This window comes from Kryptolebias marmoratus, linkage group LG18 (assembly GCF_001649575.2).
Source record: "Kryptolebias marmoratus isolate JLee-2015 linkage group LG18, ASM164957v2, whole genome shotgun sequence".
Lineage (NCBI taxonomy): Eukaryota > Metazoa > Chordata > Actinopteri > Cyprinodontiformes > Rivulidae > Kryptolebias > Kryptolebias marmoratus.
The window spans coordinates 5,786,361-5,807,516 of record NC_051447.1 but is presented as its reverse complement, the minus strand read 5'-3'; the positions used below and the strand labels follow the sequence as shown (position 1 = coordinate 5,807,516).

At 40.2% G+C, this 21,156-nt stretch overlaps 1 protein-coding gene across 3 annotated transcripts in view; it reads left to right on the top strand.

The window, feature by feature from the left end:
- The window catches only part of usp6nl (USP6 N-terminal like), an 81,413-nt gene that overhangs the window by 6,346 nt on the left and 53,911 nt on the right, over positions 1-21,156 (top strand). For 2 of the 3 annotated variants that reach the window (XM_017411623.3, XM_017411624.3), the window contains exon 2: positions 5,272-5,378. The exons of the other annotated variant lie outside the window; for it this stretch is intronic. In XM_017411623.3, the coding sequence (XP_017267112.1) occupies positions 5,375-5,378 (4 nt within the window). In that variant the 5' untranslated portion in view covers positions 5,272-5,374. The remainder of the gene's footprint in view (positions 1-5,271; positions 5,379-21,156) is intronic. 3 annotated transcript variants of the gene reach the window in all.

The window sequence follows — 21,156 nt, the reverse complement described above, 5'->3', positions numbered from 1 at the left end:
GGGTGTTAAATAAGCTATTGTTATTTTCTGCTTGAGAGCTAAGTATATAAAGTGAGAATGTTGAATTGAATTTATATTGATTTATTTAAAAATAAGAAAGTAGTAAAAGTTTTACATCAACCTACTCCTTTACATACAGATAACTTTTTTTATTGAAATTATCGTTAGTTGCAGCCCTAGTGCAGATAAAAGAGAATATGGATTTTTGGCCTAGCTTGGATTTGCGAAAAATTGATTGAGACAGCTCAGTAACTAAAAGTAGCAAAAAATCTTTCTAATCTACCTTTAAATTAATGTTTTATAACAGGTATGTCATGAGAAATAATGCTTTTTCTCATAACTCTTATAATTTTCTTTGAAATTGAACTTTTTTTCTCTGCCGGCTGCTGCAGAGCCAGGAAATCCCTTCATATAATGTTTGGCATCATTGTAAAGCTTGGGGGTTCCCCTTTTTAAACGCAAGGCTGGAATTTCAGACCAATAAAAATCAAGTTTTCTTTTAAACAAAACTAGCTTGTTGCCAAGCCAAGTGGTGAATCTCCAAATTTTCAACAAGCTACGGATCATTTTGAAGCTTTTGAGATGATTTTATTTTTTTTAAATAACCACTCAAAACTGCAAAATTCCTCACTGGGACTCATTTGCAGTCTTTCTGTTGTCCCAAACAAGACATCAGGACACAATTTAACGTTGTTCTTCTTCATGCATTATTCAGTTAGGGTAGTGTGTCACTGGGCTGCAACTGATGGAGACTCAAAATTACCCTCCCAAAAAACTATTGTTTTAGTATTTGCGACTATTGATCCATGTAGCAGCCAATCTCTGCAAATCATGGCCTTTTTTTGTAAATGGCTTCAAAGTCTGTATTGTTGGCTGCGCACATTATTTTGTTTCCCACCTCTGTCCACATCTTCCTGGGCTTGAAACTGTCGGAGACACAAAATTTCAAGAAAATTAGCAAATTTCCACCTAGAATCGGTCAGCGCAGCTCATTTGCATGAAGTCCCAGTGAAACCGGGGCCCGAATTTGCCGGGGGTTTGCATAAATAGTGCCGAAAGAAACCCCAGCTCTAGGTTTGCGGAAAGTAAATTAAGACAGGTTCGAGATGCCGGGACATCACTGCCACTATTTGGAGAGGAAAATGAATCACACAAATCTTTTTGAACATGTTCAAAATTCAAGAGACAAGATTTTGAGCCTCTGCAGCTCACATGAAGACATTGAGAACCCCCGTGAACGAGTCGAGACATACTGGAGACTCTCAGCCCTGTGAGATACTATCTTTTAGCTGTTTCTTGAATCGGCTTTTGAATATTGTACACGTAGCACCCAAATCTGTGAACCACAGTACGACACAAGATAGTATCTAATGATTTTACTGTGATTTCGATTATTAGTGTCAGTTTTTTTGTTTTGCGTCTCTCACTGCACCTCAGAAGGTCTTCAAGGTGTAAATAAGTCTTTAATATTCAGAATACCCCGTAATATTCAATTTTCTGTCATAAAAAGCAAAAAGAACTCTTATAATTTGTGTATTTAGTTATCTGAATGAATGAATTAAGACTAAAATAGCTGCAGTAAGTTCTATTTTTTAGGATCACCCTGGGAGTTTGGAACTGTGCAAATCGATCGTGTGTCCATTCAGAAGTTTGTCAAACGATGAACAAATCAAATGGTGTTGATTGCCAAACAGAAAATTGGTGTTGCAGTTTTAAACCGAAAAGGCTGCAGAGTCTCTGTGTTCCCCTCTGATTTCACGGCAGCTTCTGTAGAAATGCAGTTCAACTGAAATGCGATAAGGAATTTAAAAAAAAACCCAGTGCAGCAGGAGTTGGCAGACTTGGCTCACCCACATACCAGATGTAGCGTATGCGCACACGCACACACACACACACACACACACAGGATTCCTGCACTCCCTTGCTGCTGTCCGGGCCTTGGCACTGAGCTGCGGCTGCTGCCCGTCTTTATTGGCTGCTGATCTTTGTTGGCTCAGCCCAACGCTTCGTCTTTTAATGGGCAGCTTCAGAGCAACAACACACCACCAGATGCTGACTCTCCTGCTGGCCTCTGTGAGTGTGTGTGTGTGTGTGTGTGTGTTGCATAGAGGAAGAGAGAAAACTGCACTGCTTCCTGACCTTGTATAAGACGCAGCTAACCTGATGTCAAACCCAGCCGAACAATATGAATGAGATATTTCTGAACCAAACCTGCGATCAGAGGGTCATAACAGTACAGTAGTCGCACATCCCTCAAAGCTGCTGGCGTGCTGAGCTCCTGCTTCTCCAGCAGCACGCAGCTGAAGGTGTTAACTCCAGTAGCTGAGACCGATCCCCAGCGCATATTCTGAGCGTTAACTTATTCTTCTTTGAACTATTTGGAGTCAGCTCTTTCTGTTTGTTTGCAAAATAACTCCATGACTCACTGCGTGGGTTTTAATGAAAGTTTTAAAGAATTAATAATTGGATTTTGGAATCAGTCCAATTCGAGATGGGCGCCACAGCCGAGCCACATTAACAAACACAAACAAAGGCTGTAACTGAGTCGATTTTACACATATTGAGCTCAAGTTTGACATGGTGGTTGCTGAGTGTCATCCCCAACAAAGCATCCAGTTGTGCATTTTTCTAGATTGTCCTCTCTCAACATAAGAAGATTTTATGTCTAAAACTCTGGCAAGATTAGCAGCGGGTGATATGCATTCCTTCAAAGAATGCTGCGGGTTTTTGTGTCTTATGTCGTGGGTCTTGGTGATGTATTGCGTTTCTGATAACATTCAGACTCAGACAATGTTTTCAGAAGATGACTGGTTTCTTCTGTGAAGTTGTTTTGGGATGTGTAGTTCTGTGCAGAAGTCCTGAGCCACCTCTTGTTTCTTTCGAGCAGCTAATCTGTTTGTTGTTGTCATTTAAAGGGGTCTGGATTGGTAGTTGTCCTCAAGGCCTTTCATTTTCAGTCCAGTGCCTGACCAGTTTTCAAAAATCTTAAACAAAAATATACAAAGAAGAAAAGAAAAATTTAAATAGGGTGTTTAGGCACGTATTCTATTTCTTTAGCTAACTCTTTAAAGAAAAAAAATCTCAAAGATAACAGTTTGAAGGATATTAAATAGTATTTTAGCACCATCAAGGTGATTTCCAAACACCATTAGCTGAAAACTGATACGTTCAAGCTTTTTATGTTTGAGATTTGCTTTCAATTAGAGCTAATAAATATAAAAAAACACACATTATATGTCACCATGCAACGAAAAATACCAAAATATAATAGTTTGGCTTGATCTTTCCCCACCCCCTTATTTTATTTATTCCAATCGCTCCTATGTAATCTCTTATTTAAACTAAAAGGTTCTTGATTGAACCATTTTGGCAAATTCAATAAACCCTTAAATTTTCTTCAGACTGAGAATGAAGATATTTCCTTCAAATTAAAACCAGCCCCTTTCGTGGGAGCTACTCAGGCAGCTCCACAGTGTTAATTCTGGAAAATGTCAGCCCCTTTTGGAGTGAAGTTTGTGATTGTGTGGAGGATTAATGGCATGTTCCAAGTGATTCTACATCCTCGATTCTGCAGCAAACGCTGTCCTGAAATCAGCAATAAAACGGTGATTACAGATAACAGAGGAGGCCTGTCAGTGATGTGTTGCAAACAAAACCGAATTTGAGGCGCATTATTCAGATCGTTAGGCGTGTGAACTTGGAATCAAACTGCCAGAAATTCCGAACAGAAACTCTGAGCAGGTTCTTCCCACCGTGACACCTGACATGGTGACCTCAGCGGGGTTCAGCCTGTCTGAACTGACCTCGGGTCAGCTGTGGCCATGTGTTTGATTGGCTTCACGTCTCCTCCTTCCTCGGGGCAGAGGTGAACATATGTTGGCTCTAATCTCAGGTCACAAGACCGTCAGCCTGGAGCTCAACGATTTAACTTCCTGTCTGTCAGTCCAGTTACCAGTCTTGCTCAGAAATCATTAGCTGTAAAACTGGTAAGAAAGCAAGGAAACTAAAGGATAAACAAAAGTGTACTACATCAAACTTCAGCTCAGTAGATGGAAATTGAAGTTACAGCCAAGCCAATAATCCAAAAGTTTTATTAGTTGTATGCATTCAATATTTGCTGATGTTACAATGTAAATTGATAGTTTTTAACAGGTCAAACAAAGTATCATAGTTATATTTCAAGGCAAAACACAAAAATACATATAGACCAATTTTCTGAGAATTTAAAGCTCCTATTAATTCATTCCTCCTTTTTGCTGACACTGCATTAGTATTCAAATGCAGAAAGATCCTAACTAGTTTTGAAACGATCTCAAATTGATAGGAAATAAAATCTGGATGATGATAAACGATTCCCATAAGATGGCATCAGCTCTCTCTCTCTGAAGAGTTTTCTGCTCTGCTGCTTGTTGCCCCCCCCCGCGCGCCCACCGGGTCCAGAACCACCAGGGTGGATAACCTGGTCTCTGTGGCAGCAGCCATGAGNCCCCCCCCGCCGCTGAGACATTCTGCTGATCCTCGCTGCTTTCGCTCACCGCCCCGGAGAATATCCACTCCTCTACATCTGCAGCGCTCCAGCTTATATACAACACAGCGGCTGGGTGAGGAGGCGGTGGGAGGGAGGGGAGGAGGGGGGGGTGATTTAGTTTCTACATCACCTGCGTCGTTTTGCCCTCTCCACCGCCTTCCCGTCCCGCTGCCTCCCTTCGGCTCCTGCTTGCATCTGCAGAGCGGTCAAATTACCCGTCATTACCACACACCATCATCAGATTACTGTAATTTTGTCCGGCAGAGGGATGGCTGCTCGGCCGCACATGCAGAAACACACACGCGCACACAAACACACACACTGCAAAACCAGTAATTTACCCACTCTGTGCCTCCGCCATTTTCTGTCCCAGTGAAAATGTTAATTATAAAACCTCCCATCTTTAATCAACAATGTGAGAAATCCAGGCAGCGATTTCCATACTGTCCTTATTGAAACCTCTGTTCTTTAAGTTATTGTTTCATCTGCAGGATTCCAAAAGTTATATCATTATTCTTTTAAAATGATAATTAAAGGCCAAGCGTTCGTCATAAACAAAGTTTAGGTGTTGTGTAGGAGTAGGCGTTCACTTCAGCATGGCCTCGTAGGAAGGTGCCACACCGCCCGTTTGTGTCCCGGCAAGTTCTGGTCCCTCTCAGCCGTCAGTCAGACATGGTTCACTCGACCGTTTGTGTTCAAATGATGTCATGTTCTGACTGTGTTTCGTTTTTGTTCTGTCTCAGGTCATGAGTGCCTCTCAGAAAGACCCAGTGGAGATTAACCTCACCTGTCCAAAGCCCCGCCCCGATCAGGCCTCGCCCCGCCCCCCACTCCTGGACTCCCACCATGAGTAAGTTATTTGCTTCCTTTCAGTCTGGTTTGCTTGGTTGTGATGTTAGGCGCAGGAAATGCCAGATTGGGCTGGTTTTATTGTTGACTGACGTGTGACTCCCAAACATCCCATAACATCTCGGATAGCTTGTCCAAAGTCCCTTTTTACACAAGAACACTTGGAATTATCGGTGCCTTCTGAGGTTGTGACACATAGTTGGCTTTGGTGAAAAACGGTCAGTGCTTTTTATCAGCTGAATTAGCTGCTTTGAATCACCATCGGCTCTGTTTGTTTTACTGTTATTTTTTGGCACATGAAGCCTAACTGCTCAGCTCAGGCATACATGGAAAAACAAGTCATTTAAATTGAAACCAAGTAGTTGGTTTTTACTCCTAACTGAGCTAGAACCACTTTGGAAGCTAAAACCAAGCTATTATTGATTTTATTTCGTTTTTTAACTCATTTTATTATCTTCTGCAATGCAGTGCAGCTCATCGGAGTTCATGTTTTTTGTGCTGCGTTCACGTCCTGTTCAGCGTGTCGCTGTGTGTGTGTGGGGTGTTCTTGCTGGTTCTTGACATCAGTTTGGGGTTTAAAAGCTCCTAAACGAACATGCTTTCGCCCATTCAGCCTCCTTTTCCTCCTCCCCCCACGACGGTAGAAACATATGGCAAAGAGGACCGCAAACTACTGCAACCCTCATACCTCATCAATCACGCTGCAAAGCATGATGGGAACCAATTAGGATGAGCACTCCATCAGCTGGTGTGTGTGGCTCGCAGTTCTGGCCCGGCGCTGCTGCAGTTGGCTCGGTGTGACTCACCCGGAGAGGAAGCAGCTCATTCTCTTCATGCCCCAGATGTTCCCACATGTGCAGAAGAGAGGATGGTTTTCAGCTATTGTAATACCACGCCAAAATTTATCTCCATCTCTGTGAAATTGACCGTTACAGCCGTTTATCTGTTGGCTAATGTTGATTAGCTCTGGGAGCCATTTTGAACTGAACTGACTCTAGAAGTTAATCAGTCGTAGATGCACATTCAGTGGTTACTTTCTGAGCGTTTCATTCAAATCCATCCACTGGCTGATGAGATATTTTGCTAACTGTACAGGCAAACACACAGATGGGCCGTTGGTGGTGGGCGATTCAGCTTCATTCAGTCAGACTAAACCTCATGAGGGGTGGCAATACGTGCAACTCAGGCCATGAGAAGTTTTGAATATAATTAACGCAGAATTATTTTAATCTTTTATCAGTTTGCTGCTCTGTTTGAAGTTAGTCGTGTGCAAAACTAAAGTAGGGAGTTTGTTTTTTCATACCTCCCACAGATCTGTTCCCTCTGTGATATCAGACATGTGGTTTCAGCAGCTGCACCGCTGCGGAGTGTTTTGCTTTCTTGGCTCATGTTCCAGATAAGAACTGGACACAGGGAGCAGCACTTCCTCCTGCCAGAAGTGTTAAATCACTGCGTGGCTCTCCGGCGTTTCTCTGTGCCGAGCCGTACTGCTGCATATCTGCGTACCGGAGGACCGGGAGTGGGTTACCATGGAAACCCAACATAAATTAATCGATTACTGGAATGCGATTGGATAAAGCAGCCTCTTCTGCAGTGGGCTGTTGAGAGGTTTAACGCGAGTATTCTTTTAGGCTGTCCTTCAGTCAGACCTAAACGGTTTGGTGTGGGTAAATGATAAGCCAGGTTGTGTGACAGGAGGAGAAGCTGTCTGTCACTTTGACACTTTGGTTTTTCTGTGTGTGTGCACGCCAAAAGCTTGCATGGTTATAAACAGATCAAGGCAGTTTTAAGGGAATGCATATAACCCACTTTCCTTTATCCCAGAGTTTTAATCTAAAATCATCTTTTGATGAGAAGGGACAGAGTCATAGGTGTTTTGGTCAAAGCTTGTAAATTATATTATAGCAGATGGGTGGGACTCTCAGCTACTAACACGTCAAACTTTTGCGTAATGTCTATAAATCTGACTGAGCTACAGCCACTTTTGTTGGCTAATGTCGATCAGCTGTGGAGGCCTTCCTGAACTGGGCTGACTCCAAAAGTTAATCATTTGTAGACGTACATCCAGTGATGATGATCTGAGAGGTTTCTTAAAATCCAACCAGCAGTTTGGGACCAACCTTGTTTGTCTGTTAGCAAAATATCTCAAAGTTTAAAGCAACGATGTCGTCCGGTGTGCGGTGCTTGGTGTGTGTTTTGTGAATTAGCCTCAGCTACAAGTGCACCAAACTTTAGCTCCATATCTATAAAAGTAACACAGTTGCCATTATTGAGTTCTCTAAGTTCAGACCAATAGTTAATTAGTTGTAGATGTACATCCAATGATTACTTTCTGAATACCATTAAAATCTCTCCAGATGATTTTGCTATCATGGCAAAACATTATCGCCCTTTCATCTTCAGTTGTGGGTGAAAATGAGTTAAATTAAAAACCAAAATGAGTTTGAAAAGGAAGGAAGCAGTCACTAAACGTTTTTGAAAATCGCAAATGTACTTCTATAACACATATATGTCTCTCAGACATAAACTTATTTACTTGAGTAAAACATTTTGAAATTGGTGACAAGAAGCAGAGCGGATTGTTTATTTTTGTTGTTGTTGTTGTTTTGATGCGACCTGAATGAGCTTCCTAAGCAGCAGGTGTTCTCTGAAAAGGCCTTTTATGTGTTTCATTATTCATCCCAACCTTTGATAGACTCAGCCTCTCGCCTGGAGATGGTCGCTGTTGTTGATATCCTGAGCTAATTACCTTAATTACCCCCCTAGAAAACACACACACACACACAGTCCATTACCTGAGGCAGAACCGGGTTACTTTTCTTTACACCAAACCTCTTAACATAAGTGGGTGATCTGATTCTTCTTATTTTCTGGGAAGCGACAGAGAAAAACGATCATTTTGGAATTGTTTTCGGCAGGTTCATTTTCGGGGTCGTGGCTCTTTTAAAGCGGGGTCAGGACATCCATTACCAGAAGGATTTAGGCTGAAACCAAACAGCTACACCAGAACTTCGTGGTGCAAACTGAAGGCGGACCAACCACACAGTTTTGCAATTAAAATGGCTATATTTAAACATTCTTATCTGCTCGTTTTGGCAGTTGTTACCAAAGCCATCTTTGTTAACTATAAAAGGACTTTCTCGAGCTGCTGCCAGTGCTTCTTGCTCCTGTTTAATGTGGCCGACTGCAGAGGCGGCCATCCCTTGTGGTTTTTAAATTGGGCTGAAGAGTAAAGCTGTGGAAATTTCCTGATTCCTTAGCTGCATCTCGCTGCGGACGTTAATGATTGTGCATCAGTACAGTGACAGGACATAATCAAGAGCCTGCAGCTCACAGAATTATAGTAAACCATCTTTAATTAGTTAGTTTTCAACCACAGTGTTTACAAAGAAGTCCTTGTGCGGGGACAAAAACACTAAAGAAGTCACCTCTCTATTGAATGGGTGTAAAAACTATAATGCTACGTAGCTTTAGCATTATCCTAACGTTTTTGGAGATGTTGTGGTGAACACGTTTTGGATTTTATAGCCATACTGAAAGTTTGTATTAGTTAAAAATAAGTGTAGACATTTGTAATTTTAGGATGCAGGTTAGTTGTTTTCAGCCTCATCTAATGTCTGCAAATTCAAGGCCAACAATCCGTTCGACTGCGAGTTAAGAACCAATGAGATGCTGTCGTCCAAGTCTGAGAAATAAGACCTTCAGCCAAGCAGTGGTACTTTTAAAAGCTGAGGGTTAATGACTTTTACTGCAGTGAGACCTAAGCTGCACAGCTTCACCTGCGTCCCAAAGAACTGAGTGAAGCTGGTTCATAGGGTGGGAGTCAGTCTTTTCTTAGACCCAGCTCATCGTGGTCATGGAGGTTCTGAATTGCTTTTCAGATGTCAGAAATTGATTTTGTTGACTTTAATCTGTGCTGCCATTTTAGGTTGCTGCACGTTGTTTGTCATAGTAGAGTTTTCACAATATATGTCTGTAAGTAATAGGTATAATTAGAGCATGGCTCTCTTTAGTAATGTCTTTTTTCAGGTTTGATTTGTGTTGAAATTTCCAGTGATAAACAATCCTAATCACTTTAGCTTTTCTGTTACGTTTTCAGAGTTAACTTCCTTGTTAATTGTTGGTGAGCAGTCTGTGATTATTTGGGATTTCAGGTGTTTTTGTGCACTCTTTATTAGGTGTGAAAATATACAAATCAGTGTTTTTTTCATGTAAAATAAGCCATAGTCATTTAAACTTCAAAATAACAAGTTTTTAATGCTATCACAGCCCTCTGAGTTGTCATCGAACCACAAAGTCCCTGAAGATTCCCACCCCTAATAGTAAGAAATAGTAATAATCCAACCCTAAATGTTTGTGTTGTTTTGACATATTGCTGTCAGAGGAGAAAATTGCAGGTCGGTGAGAAACAGGAAACAGCAGCTCGCCTGTAATTCACCTGGTGCACACGAGGAAGTAGGTTTAGAAGTATTTATACTCAGTAATGACTGAGAAGAATGGGATGTAATCTGTGGCTCTGAGTATACTCCCTCTGCACCACTTCATTTGAAGTAACTCTTACATGTGTTTATTTTATTTACTGAAAAAAAGGCTCCAAATATTAAAAGGATCAATGTCTTACATTCAGAAGAAACAAAGTGAAATAACGTTTAAACCACCAGTAAGGCCGGTTGAAAGCAAAGCATTGTCATCAACATTTTACCATATGTTTAGTGTTCCAGTTTATTCTCAGGACTATATTAGATCCCTGTGATTGTCTGCTCTGTCCAAAGACAGTCACACGTTCCTTCAGGCTGGCAGGATGCACCAAATAAGATTTATGAACGGCAAAAACTGTTTGCCGACGAGCACAAAATCCTTGTCTTGTAATAACACACCGCATTTCTGCCTGGAACCAAAGAACTCGACATCCCCCCCCTGCAAAACCAGCCAGCACAGATGTAGGACGTAGACCCAGAGCACAGTGATAACACTGACAGATGGGGAAAAAAGAGGAAGACGCACACAATTAATGTTATGTTTTATTGATGTTGTATAAAAAAGCACAGTTCGTTAAGAGGATAATGGCTCCACAAAGTGTCAGGTGGGCAGCAAAGAGCTTGATTTGTCATCCATAAAAATGAAAACAGAATGAAAGAAAACAAGGACATTGTAGGCTTTTTAGGTTAGATTTTAGCATAAAATAATAGTTTTATTGTTTCACGCCAGTATAATTCAGCAGGATGTTTTTCAGAATGTTCAAACTTAAGATTTTGCTGTGAAATACTTATTTATCCTCAATTGCTTTAGTAAAATAATGGGTATAAAATTGTGCAGAACAATCAAACCATATTTGTGCATAAAACTAGATCTTATTAGAGATGTAAGCAGCAGTATTTTAGGTTATTTGCTTACCTTAGTCCTGTTACATTATAATACACGTATAACAATATCTGTAAACTCAATGTGTCTAAAAACTAAATTTGTTTTTTAAAACAGTTTTTCCTGCTGTTTGCATCTTTTGTCCACGCAGTGTTTTTGTGAGGAAAGACATTTTCTTAAATGCTTACCAAAGTGGAAATTTTATGTTATCTCCCATGTACATTGGTCAAACTCAAATCATAGCAGCCTGAGTGATTGTGTTTGTATGGTTTTGAGATTTCCCTAAAAACACAGAAAAATTTGGCTACATGAACCTAGACCAGTCCTAAAATTATACTCCATCAATCTCATTTTAACGTCTGATGCTTATAGTCTGGCTTTGTTCATTGTTCATTAGGGTTGTCAAAGAAATTGATGGAAATGAATCTACCCTAATAACCAGTATCTAATAAGAAATTACCTGCAACATAATCGCAACATTGTTGTCTTTACTTCCTGCCGACCCTAAACCGATAAACTCTAAAAATGGCTTTGAGTATCGATTGTTTTTCTTTGTTTCTGTGCTGATTCTGAAACTCTAATATTATAGCAACGCTATTGCTAATAAAGTTCACTTTGCAGTGAAGCTTCTGGCTGGGATTACTGCCTCCAGTCAAAGAGGTAGAGAAGTTAGACTTGCTAGTTAGGGTTGTTAAAAATCACCAGTCAAGTATTAATCGACGGCATTTAGATTTTTATTAGTATCTGCATCAGGTTTGAAATTCTTATATCATGGCAACCCAGCTGCCTTTATTTTGCAGCCGTTTAATGATTATTGGGTGCTGATGGTTTTCCTCTATATGGGTGTGATTGATACTGGAGTTTGTTATGACTGTCATAAACTAAAAGACTATCTTTAAATGGAAGCAAAGCTGAAAAGAAATACAGTAGCTCTTTGTACTTTGCTGATATTGTTCTGCTTATTGTAAATGAAATATTGACTTGTTTAAGTGTTTCCACTGTTAGATGACTACCAGCTAAAACCCGATGAGTATGAGTTGTTTTTCTCAACGTAACTGCAGAACTGACTGTTGACTCTTATCTCCCCACCGGCCCTTTACCTACCTTTTGCCTTTATCTCCCCCCTGTCAGGAGAAGACTGATGTCATTGGGTTTCGTTCAGAGCGCACAGAGCGTCTGGGTGTGGCGCACTGTAATTATCTGCGTCTCCGAGCCTCATCTGGTCTCCATCTGCACGACTCGAGCACGCTTTACCTTTAAACTGTAGGACAGCACAGGTCTTTACAGTCAGCCGTCACACCAAACCTGCGGTCTTTGATCGAAAGCTGCCTCAAGGTTTTATACGGCGCCACATCTGGAGGCTGCTCAGCTGGAGAACTGACTTCAGATAAAGTTTTAAAAGTTTCTATTTGTACCCCTGGGCTCTTTGTTTAGTTCTTGACATGTTATCAACATAAGGAGCTGTCATCTAATGCGTAGATGGCACCGATTTGTGAGTGCAGCTCCAAATGACTCTTAGCCAGAGTTCCCGTTAAAAAAATCTACATAGAAAAGTCAGGCAGCAGCTGTTGTTTTGGTTGCCTGAACTTTAGATTGCTGTCTTGTTTATACCGCTACTTTTGTTCAGTTGCTTTTAAAAAACAGCTTTAAAAGCTCTGGAGAGATAATGACATGTCATCTTACTCCGCACAAAATAAATTTAGGGCTTTCCTGCCCACAGAATGACTCAAGGCTAAATGCTAGAAGGATTTTATTTTTTTTTGTTGGGAAAGCACCTGGGGAAGAGGAGGGCTGTTTCAGTTTATTGCCGTTCCACAGGTCGGGCAGGTTTATTAGCCCGCTGCGCTTCCTGCGCTTCACTCATTCGCCCCTTTTTGAGCACGCTGTGAATCTGAACTCGAGCGGAGATTAGGGATAAAGATTAGTCCGGGTTTTATAACAGATGACATGCTGTTTTCATTGATGCAACTGTGTCAGATCTCTCTCAGTGAGGAAGTGAGGCAGAGCTCCTGGTATCTACTCTAACATTAACATTAAAGGCTTCAGGAACACAAGGGTTTGCTTTTTTCTTTTTGTACTCTCAGGAGCAAAATAGTCATGAAGGCTGAAGTTTACTCCCTGAATGCTCCTTCTTGTGGTCAACATGTCCACAAATCGCCTTGTTTTGCTGGATGTTTTTATCAGCGTGACACAGAAGTTCTTGGGCTGCAATTCATTTACCACCCAGCAAAAACCCATCAGATTGATTGTCCATCTTCAGAGGGGGTTCTTTCTTTCTTATAACGCTGCATGACTCAGGTTTGTACGACAGCAAGCCGAAAAAAGCCCAAATTTGCTTAAAGCAAATCTTTACTTTGATAGACTTGTGTTTTAATTCTCCATTGGAAGAAGGTAGTGCTGCATGTCAGAGAAAAAGCCAAGTTTGCTGCTTTTATTTGTTTTTGTTTTTGGCATCTGAACCGATTGGACTGATTTTGACTCGGGGAGATCTTGTTTAGATTTGCTTCAAATTTTAAATTGAAAATTTATCCCTAAACATTAAAAACTAACCATTTCTTTTAAAATATTCAGCTCTGAAGATGCTTAAAATACAGCTTGACCAAAAAGCCAATTAGCACCCAGTGATTAAATGACTTTTTAGACATCAATTAGTCAGAAACGGGGATTTCAGACTTTCAGCTATAAATTCAAGTTTTCAGTTGTTTAAAGGCAAGTTCTTTTAAAGCATAAAATAATTAGATAAAAGAAATACTTAAACTAATGAACTGATTGTCAGGGATTAGATCAAGTCCCATTTCACCACTTATCCCTACCCTTGTGTTTTAGCATGCATACTTAGGGCTACGAGTGTCCCATTCCTTTTTTATTTCATTGAAGGAGGCGGAAGATGTCGGGCAGTTTGGTTTTCCAAATTTAGATTGAGATTTTTCAGGGTTGACCTTCAGAGTGTGATCCTAGCAAAGAAACAAATCAGTGTTTTTTTTATGTAAAATGTATTTTAAAGCTATAAAAAGAATTGTGATGTCATTTGCTGTTGATGGAATAATAAACAATGCATTAAATGTAGTGCCCTGGTTGTGGCAGTGGCAGGTGTGCCAGCTAAGTGGCAACTGATAAACTGGTCATTATTTTCAGTTTCCTGAATATTCAGCTGTTGGCCATGTTGGGCATATTTGTCCGATTATTAAACGGGAAAAGAAATGCAGCAGCTGCCACAGCCGATATTTAGTTTATTTCAGCAAGAATACTCTCATATTGTTTTTAAAAGTGTCCAATATCATGTCTGTGTTTATATTTTTCTGAGATAAAGGCTCCCTTGACATATATTGGCCTGCTCTGAACTCTAAAATTGGCGTTTGCATCGGCCGACCTCAGAACACTGAAAGGTCAACATTGTATACCAACACCTGTTGTAAGTTAGTTAATGCTTTTTATTTTTACTGTTTATTCTCAACAAAAACACACTGTATGCTTATGTATTGCATTTTTATGTTCTATTGAGGTAAAAGGCAGTTAGAAAATAATGTCACAACATTGCCTTTATACATATCTGATGCTCTGTGTTGTAGGATCTCCAACAATGCCAGGATTGGGAAACTTTGCTTCTTAACATATCTTATGGCGTGTGGACAGACACCCAAGTTTGAGTTCATTAAAGGAGTTTTGGATTTTGTTTTAATTTGAACTCTAATAAAGTTTCAGGGTGAATTATGTGGTTTAAATACGTGATGTGATGAGAGCTGTGTGTGTGTGGGAATGTGGCTGTCTGCGTTTTCTGCCCTTTCCTGGGTATTCTGAGTGATGCTCGGATGTGTTGCAGCAGAGGTGTGTGTTGTGGTGGAGGAGAGCTGCAGGAAGGAAGCCTTACTGGAAAATGATGACACCTCCCAGTAAACAGGGTGACCAGAGGAAATGGATCCACCGACCCTTCCGAAAGGGCATCTCCATGTAGATACTGAGGGAACTAAAACTTTGATTTCTTTATCCAAGATCCTAGTAAAGCTTTTTGGTGACAGTAGTAAAATGCAGGTTATGTGCTTAATGAAATCATAATTTACAACACTCTTAACAACCCCTGAATATATCAGAAACCTTGATTTAGGGAAATATTGTTTTAATAATTTTCATGAAATGTTTATTTCTTAATTTTAGGTTAGTAAGTACACATTGTTTTCTATAATAAAATATAAAAATAAAGGTTTTTGGATTTGTTGAACTGAAGTATTTTAATTAGGTAGAGCAAATGAGAAACTTTTGCATGTTTTAATTCGTTTTTGAGCTTTAACCTACTACCAGAGTTGTGAAAAAAAATCTTGTCTTTAATTGCTGCCCGACAGTTTTTATATTATTGTGTTTTTATCAAGCTTTCCAGCACCACAGAACCTTGGGCTTTGTAAACTGTTACTGTGGCACGTAGTCAGTCTTTAATCTTGATGTTCTTGACATTTTTAGCAAGCCTCGGGTGTTGGTCGTCTCAGTGTCACTGGATCGGCACTCGTAGATAAGGCAGAGAGGGGCCGACACACAGAGGTGGTGACATTATCAAGTTTTAAAGAGAGATGGTTGAACTTTTTATAGTTTACACAAAGCTGGACTCACTGCAGCTTTAGGGAAATTTTTCACCCATCAGTTTCTGTTAAACTAACAAAGTACCAATTATACTTCAAGAAAAAACTGGAAGTTCCTTAATAAACGCTGTATATTTTAAGTAAAACAATTAGACTAGATCCCATCCCACATAAATGGCTCAGACGCAGAGGTTGCGTCTTTGTTTGGCACTTTCCTTCACACAAGCAGAAAAAGTGTTTCCTCGCCACAAGCTTTTCATGGTCTCACTATATTTAGTTGCCATGGTGAGCCGAGCAGCGCTGCCGTTTTTATCAACGGCCCTCCCGCTCCGAAAGTTCGGCCCATCAATACTTAATGTGCAGACATCAGACAAGTGAGATCTTGTTCAGTAAAAAGCAAGCTCTGCTGTGTTTTAGCGTGGGCTCTCCTGTCCCTCCGTTTATGGTTCTGTCCTTTAGAGACGCAGCACAGAACTACACAGATTTCACTCTTCAGCACGCCATGTTTTTGTTGTCCTCATGCCTTTCAGATGAATTTGATTTTGATTGATTGTTGTGTTATTATAAAGGAACAGCTCACGTCAAACATTTGTTGTCCTTACAGCGTGTAGAATAATGCAAAATCAATTACTCGCTGCAGACTGAAAACCTCCAGGACACGATAAAAGCAAATAAGAGTTAAATTTGACTTAATTTTGGCCCACCGCTCTAAAAGGTTGGTGGACGTATAAATGCTTGACTCTGTATGCAAAATATTTCATAAAGCACTGGACAGATTTGAATAAAACTGCTAGAAAATGATCATTGGATCATTTGGCCAGAACTCAGTCAATTTTACAGATTGAGCTGAAGTTTGGTGTGCTAGTAGCTGAGAGTCAGTGCTAACAAATCTTTAACTGTTTGGCATTAACTGCTGAAGTCCATCCTGCTGTCTGACAGTGAAATGATGTAAAGATAACGACATTAAAGCTCAGCAGAGGATGTACTTCCTCAGGAGACTGATGTGAGTGAGGATTTTACCCTTAATCCTCACCACCTTTCTACAGAAGCACTACTGAGAGCATCTGACAAGCTATTGACTGGTTGCTCCCCTCCCTAGAGACCATTTTTTAAGGAAAGATGCAGGAAGAAAACCCTGAGTATTCTCCTTGTATAACCTCCTCCAAGATATCACTCTGTTAAATTAAAAACAACCAAAAATATTCATCTACTTCATTCCTCAAGCATTAAGGTTGCTTAATCTTGAGTAACAATCATTTGGACAAGAAAAAAATAGTTTTGTTTTAATACATAATGCAGGCAAATGACTTTGTACCTTTTTGTTAAAAATAGAAAAACCCACAAAGGTCACTGAAATAACTTGAAACGAAAAAATGAATAAAATCAACTAATGAAATTCAGTCGTTGCTTTTGAATTTTAGTTCAACAGACTTAAAAAAAAAAAAACTGGCCTTGACAAAAAAAAGGATGGTACCTCTAGAAAAGATTGAAAATAATTTGACCATGAAGACGTGTTCCCTATAATCAGCATCACAGGTGCCTTCAATCTTGTAATCAGACAGTCTGTCTGTTTTAAAGGGTGACAGGTAGTCACAGGGCTGTTTGGCATCATGGTGTGTAACATACTGAACATGGAGCACAGAGAGCTGAGGACAGAGCTGTCTCAGGAGCTCAGAGAGACAATGATTGAGCAGCATGTTAAAGGTAAAGACTATAAGACCATCTCCAACCAGCTGCTCAGATTCTTCAGAAGGTTAAGGTCCACAGGACTGGAGACAACCTTCCTGGACATGGACACTAGAGGACAACTGGTGACAAACTGAAGAGACAGATGATAAATATGGTAACTAAAGAGTCCAGAACAACTTCCAAAGAGATTAAAGGTGAACTCCAAGGTCAAGGGTCATCAGTGTCAGATCACAGAATCAGTCTGTTTGTGCTAAAGACGAAGAAAACCAAATCATAAAAAAATATGACTGGAATTTGCCAAAATACATAATGACAAGCCTCAAAGCTTCTGGGAAAATGTCCTTTGGACAGATGAGACAAAACTGGAGTTTTTTGACAACAAGTCCCCTCAGCTCTGAGAAGACTGTAGCTACAGAGAAACATGGAGGAGGCTCGGTTCTGTTCTGGTTCTGCTGTGCTGCTTCTGACACAGGGGTCCTAAATCTGTTCAGGGTCCAATGAAATCTCAAGACTATCAAGGCTTTCTGGAGTTAAATGCGCTGCTCAGAGTCAGAAAGGTTGTTCAGTCACAGATCATTGGTCCTCCAACAGGATAATGACCCAAAACTCACAGCTAAAAACACCAAGAACGGCTCAGAACCAAACATTGGACCAATCTGAAGTGTCCTTCTGAGCCCTGATCTAAATCCTGGTAAACATCTGTGGAATTAACCCTTCAAATGGGTGGAACTAATTACTCTGTATATTTAGTGTATGACAGTAATTTTTGATGACAGCTTCCTATCAGCCTTTATAAATGAATGAACAGTTCTCCGTTTTTAAACCTGTAATTGTAGAGGAACCGCTCTAACAGCAGCTGGATCTCTCCAACTTGTAACAAACCTCTCGCCGCCCTTAAACCGTGACAAACGACCCGTCGACCAGCATCAAGCGGGATGCACCTGATTGACTGCGATGTAGGAGTCGTTGCATGCGAGTGAGAAAGGGAGGCTGGGCGAGCACAAAGCACTGTGGGTAAAAATCTGTCATAAATCTCATTCTGTTCTGCTCCTATGTTTCTGTAGCTTCATGTTTATTTATGAGTGTTGTTTATAGAAACGACACATACAAAGTAAGGAGTTCACACACACACATTTTGAATACAAAATGTGTGTGTGTGACGGTGTGGTCATGCAGGCCTGGGAGAGGTTAGCTCTGAAGGGAACAGACCTTAATGTGGAGTCACAATCAGACCCTGATTTATTGGTCATATTAGCATTAAGTCAAGAATATATTGACGTGTTTTGCCTAAACTGTGGATTCTTCACTGATTTCTAGCTGGGACTTGGAACATATAATTCCAAATCTGTGAATCCATTGCAAAGCAACACGATCGTTCTCCTCTGTTTGGAAATGTTTGTTGATCAGCTTCACATTCAGAAAGATTTCTAAAGACCAGTTGTTATATCCAAATACTATGTGTAGTCTCATGCTGGCTTTACAAACCTGATTAAATGTTTCAAGGATTGATTTTTGCTCCTAGTAGTACTTCAAGACAAATGTTGACATTGGACTAAAGCCACGGGTCTTGGGAAGCACACGGATATGAGTCAAGAGAATTGTTGTTTCGGGGAGGGAAATGTAACAAATCTGACTTGGCATACAATTTCACCTGAAATAAAATTAATTTTACTTCACAAATGCACTTAATGGGGTTTAAACACCCCATCTTTCGTTTAGGAAAAGTAAATAAAAGATCAGACCTGAACGATCTATACAGTTCAATACAGAAGTAAACGGCACAAAGGCACTATAAGTTCAAAATAAAAAAAGCTGCTTAGATTTGTTAAAACGCAATTATAGGTCTGGCAGAGAACCACAGTTCACATCTTATGCAGAAACCACTTATGAGTTATATGACTGCTGCTGTTTACAAATGCTGGTTTGCAGTTTATGAGGCTGCTAAAGCCAAAAACACCACTTGCAAAAACGTTTCAAATTAAACCAAACCGCTGTGTTTCAGAGTGGACACAACTTCTAGTGAAACATGTCGCACACTTCAGTCTGCAGAAGGCCGTACAGTGGTGTTTGTTTAGTTACACAATGTCGTTATAGGTAAAGATTATTTATCTCCAACCCCAGGTTTGAAAAAGTTGGGACGTTGTGGAAAACCTAAATAAAAACAGAATGCAGTGATTGGTAAATTTTATGAACCTTTACTATTGTTCACAATGGGCTGTAGTAAACTTATCGATTGTTTAAGCTAAGAATTTCTACCTTTGTATTTATTTTTATCTATTAATTTAACCTTTATTTAACCAGGTGATTCCCATTGAGATAACAAGAAGTTTTTTTTCTCAAGAGATCCCTCGGTGTGAAGGCAGCAGCACCAAGTTCCAGATCAAATACAGATAAAACCTTATGGAAATGCATACAAACAAACAAACAATCCAATCAATACCTGTCCAATAACTTAAACCAAATTCAAAAAGACAATAGGAAGCAAGTTTGGTTAAGACAGGAGTCAGTTGAGTCAGCCTCAGCTGAGACCAGATCTGGACGTAGTAGCTGCAGGGGCAGAGAACACAAAGAGTTCAGCGTGGACCTGAGAAACGGTCAATTAGAGGAAGTCATCTGAGCGCAGACAATAGTTGCTGGTTTGAAATTATACGTATTGACAAAGGTAGGAGGGAAGCACAGCAAGAATGAATCTATAAATAAAAACATACCAATATGTGAGTCTGCGCATGACCACACAGGGTGCAGTGGTTCCCATACGGCTTCTTTACATGGTAGAGCTTTAACTTTGGGTGTTCCTGTGCCCTTTCTTTTGAGCTCAGAGATTTCTCCAGATTCTTTAAATCTTTTGATGATTTGTAGACGATGGGATAGTCATTATTTTGTAATTATTCCACTATTTTTAGATGCAGTTTTTTGCAAACTTTAAAATGCTTTTTCAATACCCAGTCCTCTTACTGACCTGTTTCCAGTTAACCTAATTCCTTGCAAAATGTACCATTTACTTTTAAAACCTTTTGTTGCACCTGACCCCACTTCTTTGAGCTGTGTTGCCGCCATTAAACTCAAAACGATTGTATTCTTTTGTAAAAATGGTACAATTTCTTAGTTGTAAATCGAATAGCGGTTAATGAAGACCCACTGAAGTGAACAAAGCGTGCCAGGTGCTGCTGGAAAAGTTCATGTATTCATCCATGAAGGTCTCTGGAACACTGGATTGGTCAAAAAGCCGAACACTTCAAGCAGGAAATGACACGGGGAGGGCAAACAGGAAGCGTGCGAGGCAGAGCAGCGGTGGTGTTCTTTCTCGCTGGTTCCCATTCCCTCGCTCGGTGCTTCCCGACCCTGAGAGAGGAAGGAGGGAGGAAAAGGAGCTAGAGAGAAGGGCATGAGGGAATCCCCCTTGGCTCCCGGGCGTCTCCTTTCATAAACCTTTGTGATCATGCTGGGAAAATGCTGACTCAGAACTGTTTTATTGACTTCAGGTAGAGCTGTATCATTACAGGAAGGTTTTTTAGGAAGCTTCCTGGTGCTGGTCGACAGTTTTCGCTTTTTCCCGTATTGTTGGACCATTTTGCGACACAGGGTGATATAATGAAGTGGACTGAAACATGACAATAGTGCTGCAAGTATATTAGAGGTGGTCAAACAAGAATTGTCTGAAATGAGTTTGTCAGAGACTGTCACACCTAATGATGTAATCCTTTTTTTTTAATTGCTTATCTGCTCTTATCTTTATTGTCCCCTGTTGCAATATGTGATAACTTGAAAACTTCAGACAATATTTACACGGACCCGGCCTTTAAAGGTGGATAAATACAACAAAATAAAATGATATGACATATATCCTACGTGTACTCAGTTTTGTTAGCTGTCCTAGTAGGTAGGTAGGTAGGTACATTTATTTATATAGCACTTTTCAGCACAAGGCAACTCAAAGTGCTTTACAACACAAGAACAAAATTACAGACAGAGTTACAGACAGGTACAAGATACATTGATAACTAATTGTAAGCTAAACCAACAGATCTAAGCATGACTAAATGTACAGAACTAAACTAAACTAAGCTAAAACTAAAACTAACGGTACCGAACTATCTAAAAGTACCCCAGGCCCGCTATACAGCCGAAATAAAACCAGACATATCTAAGCATGAGCTAAGA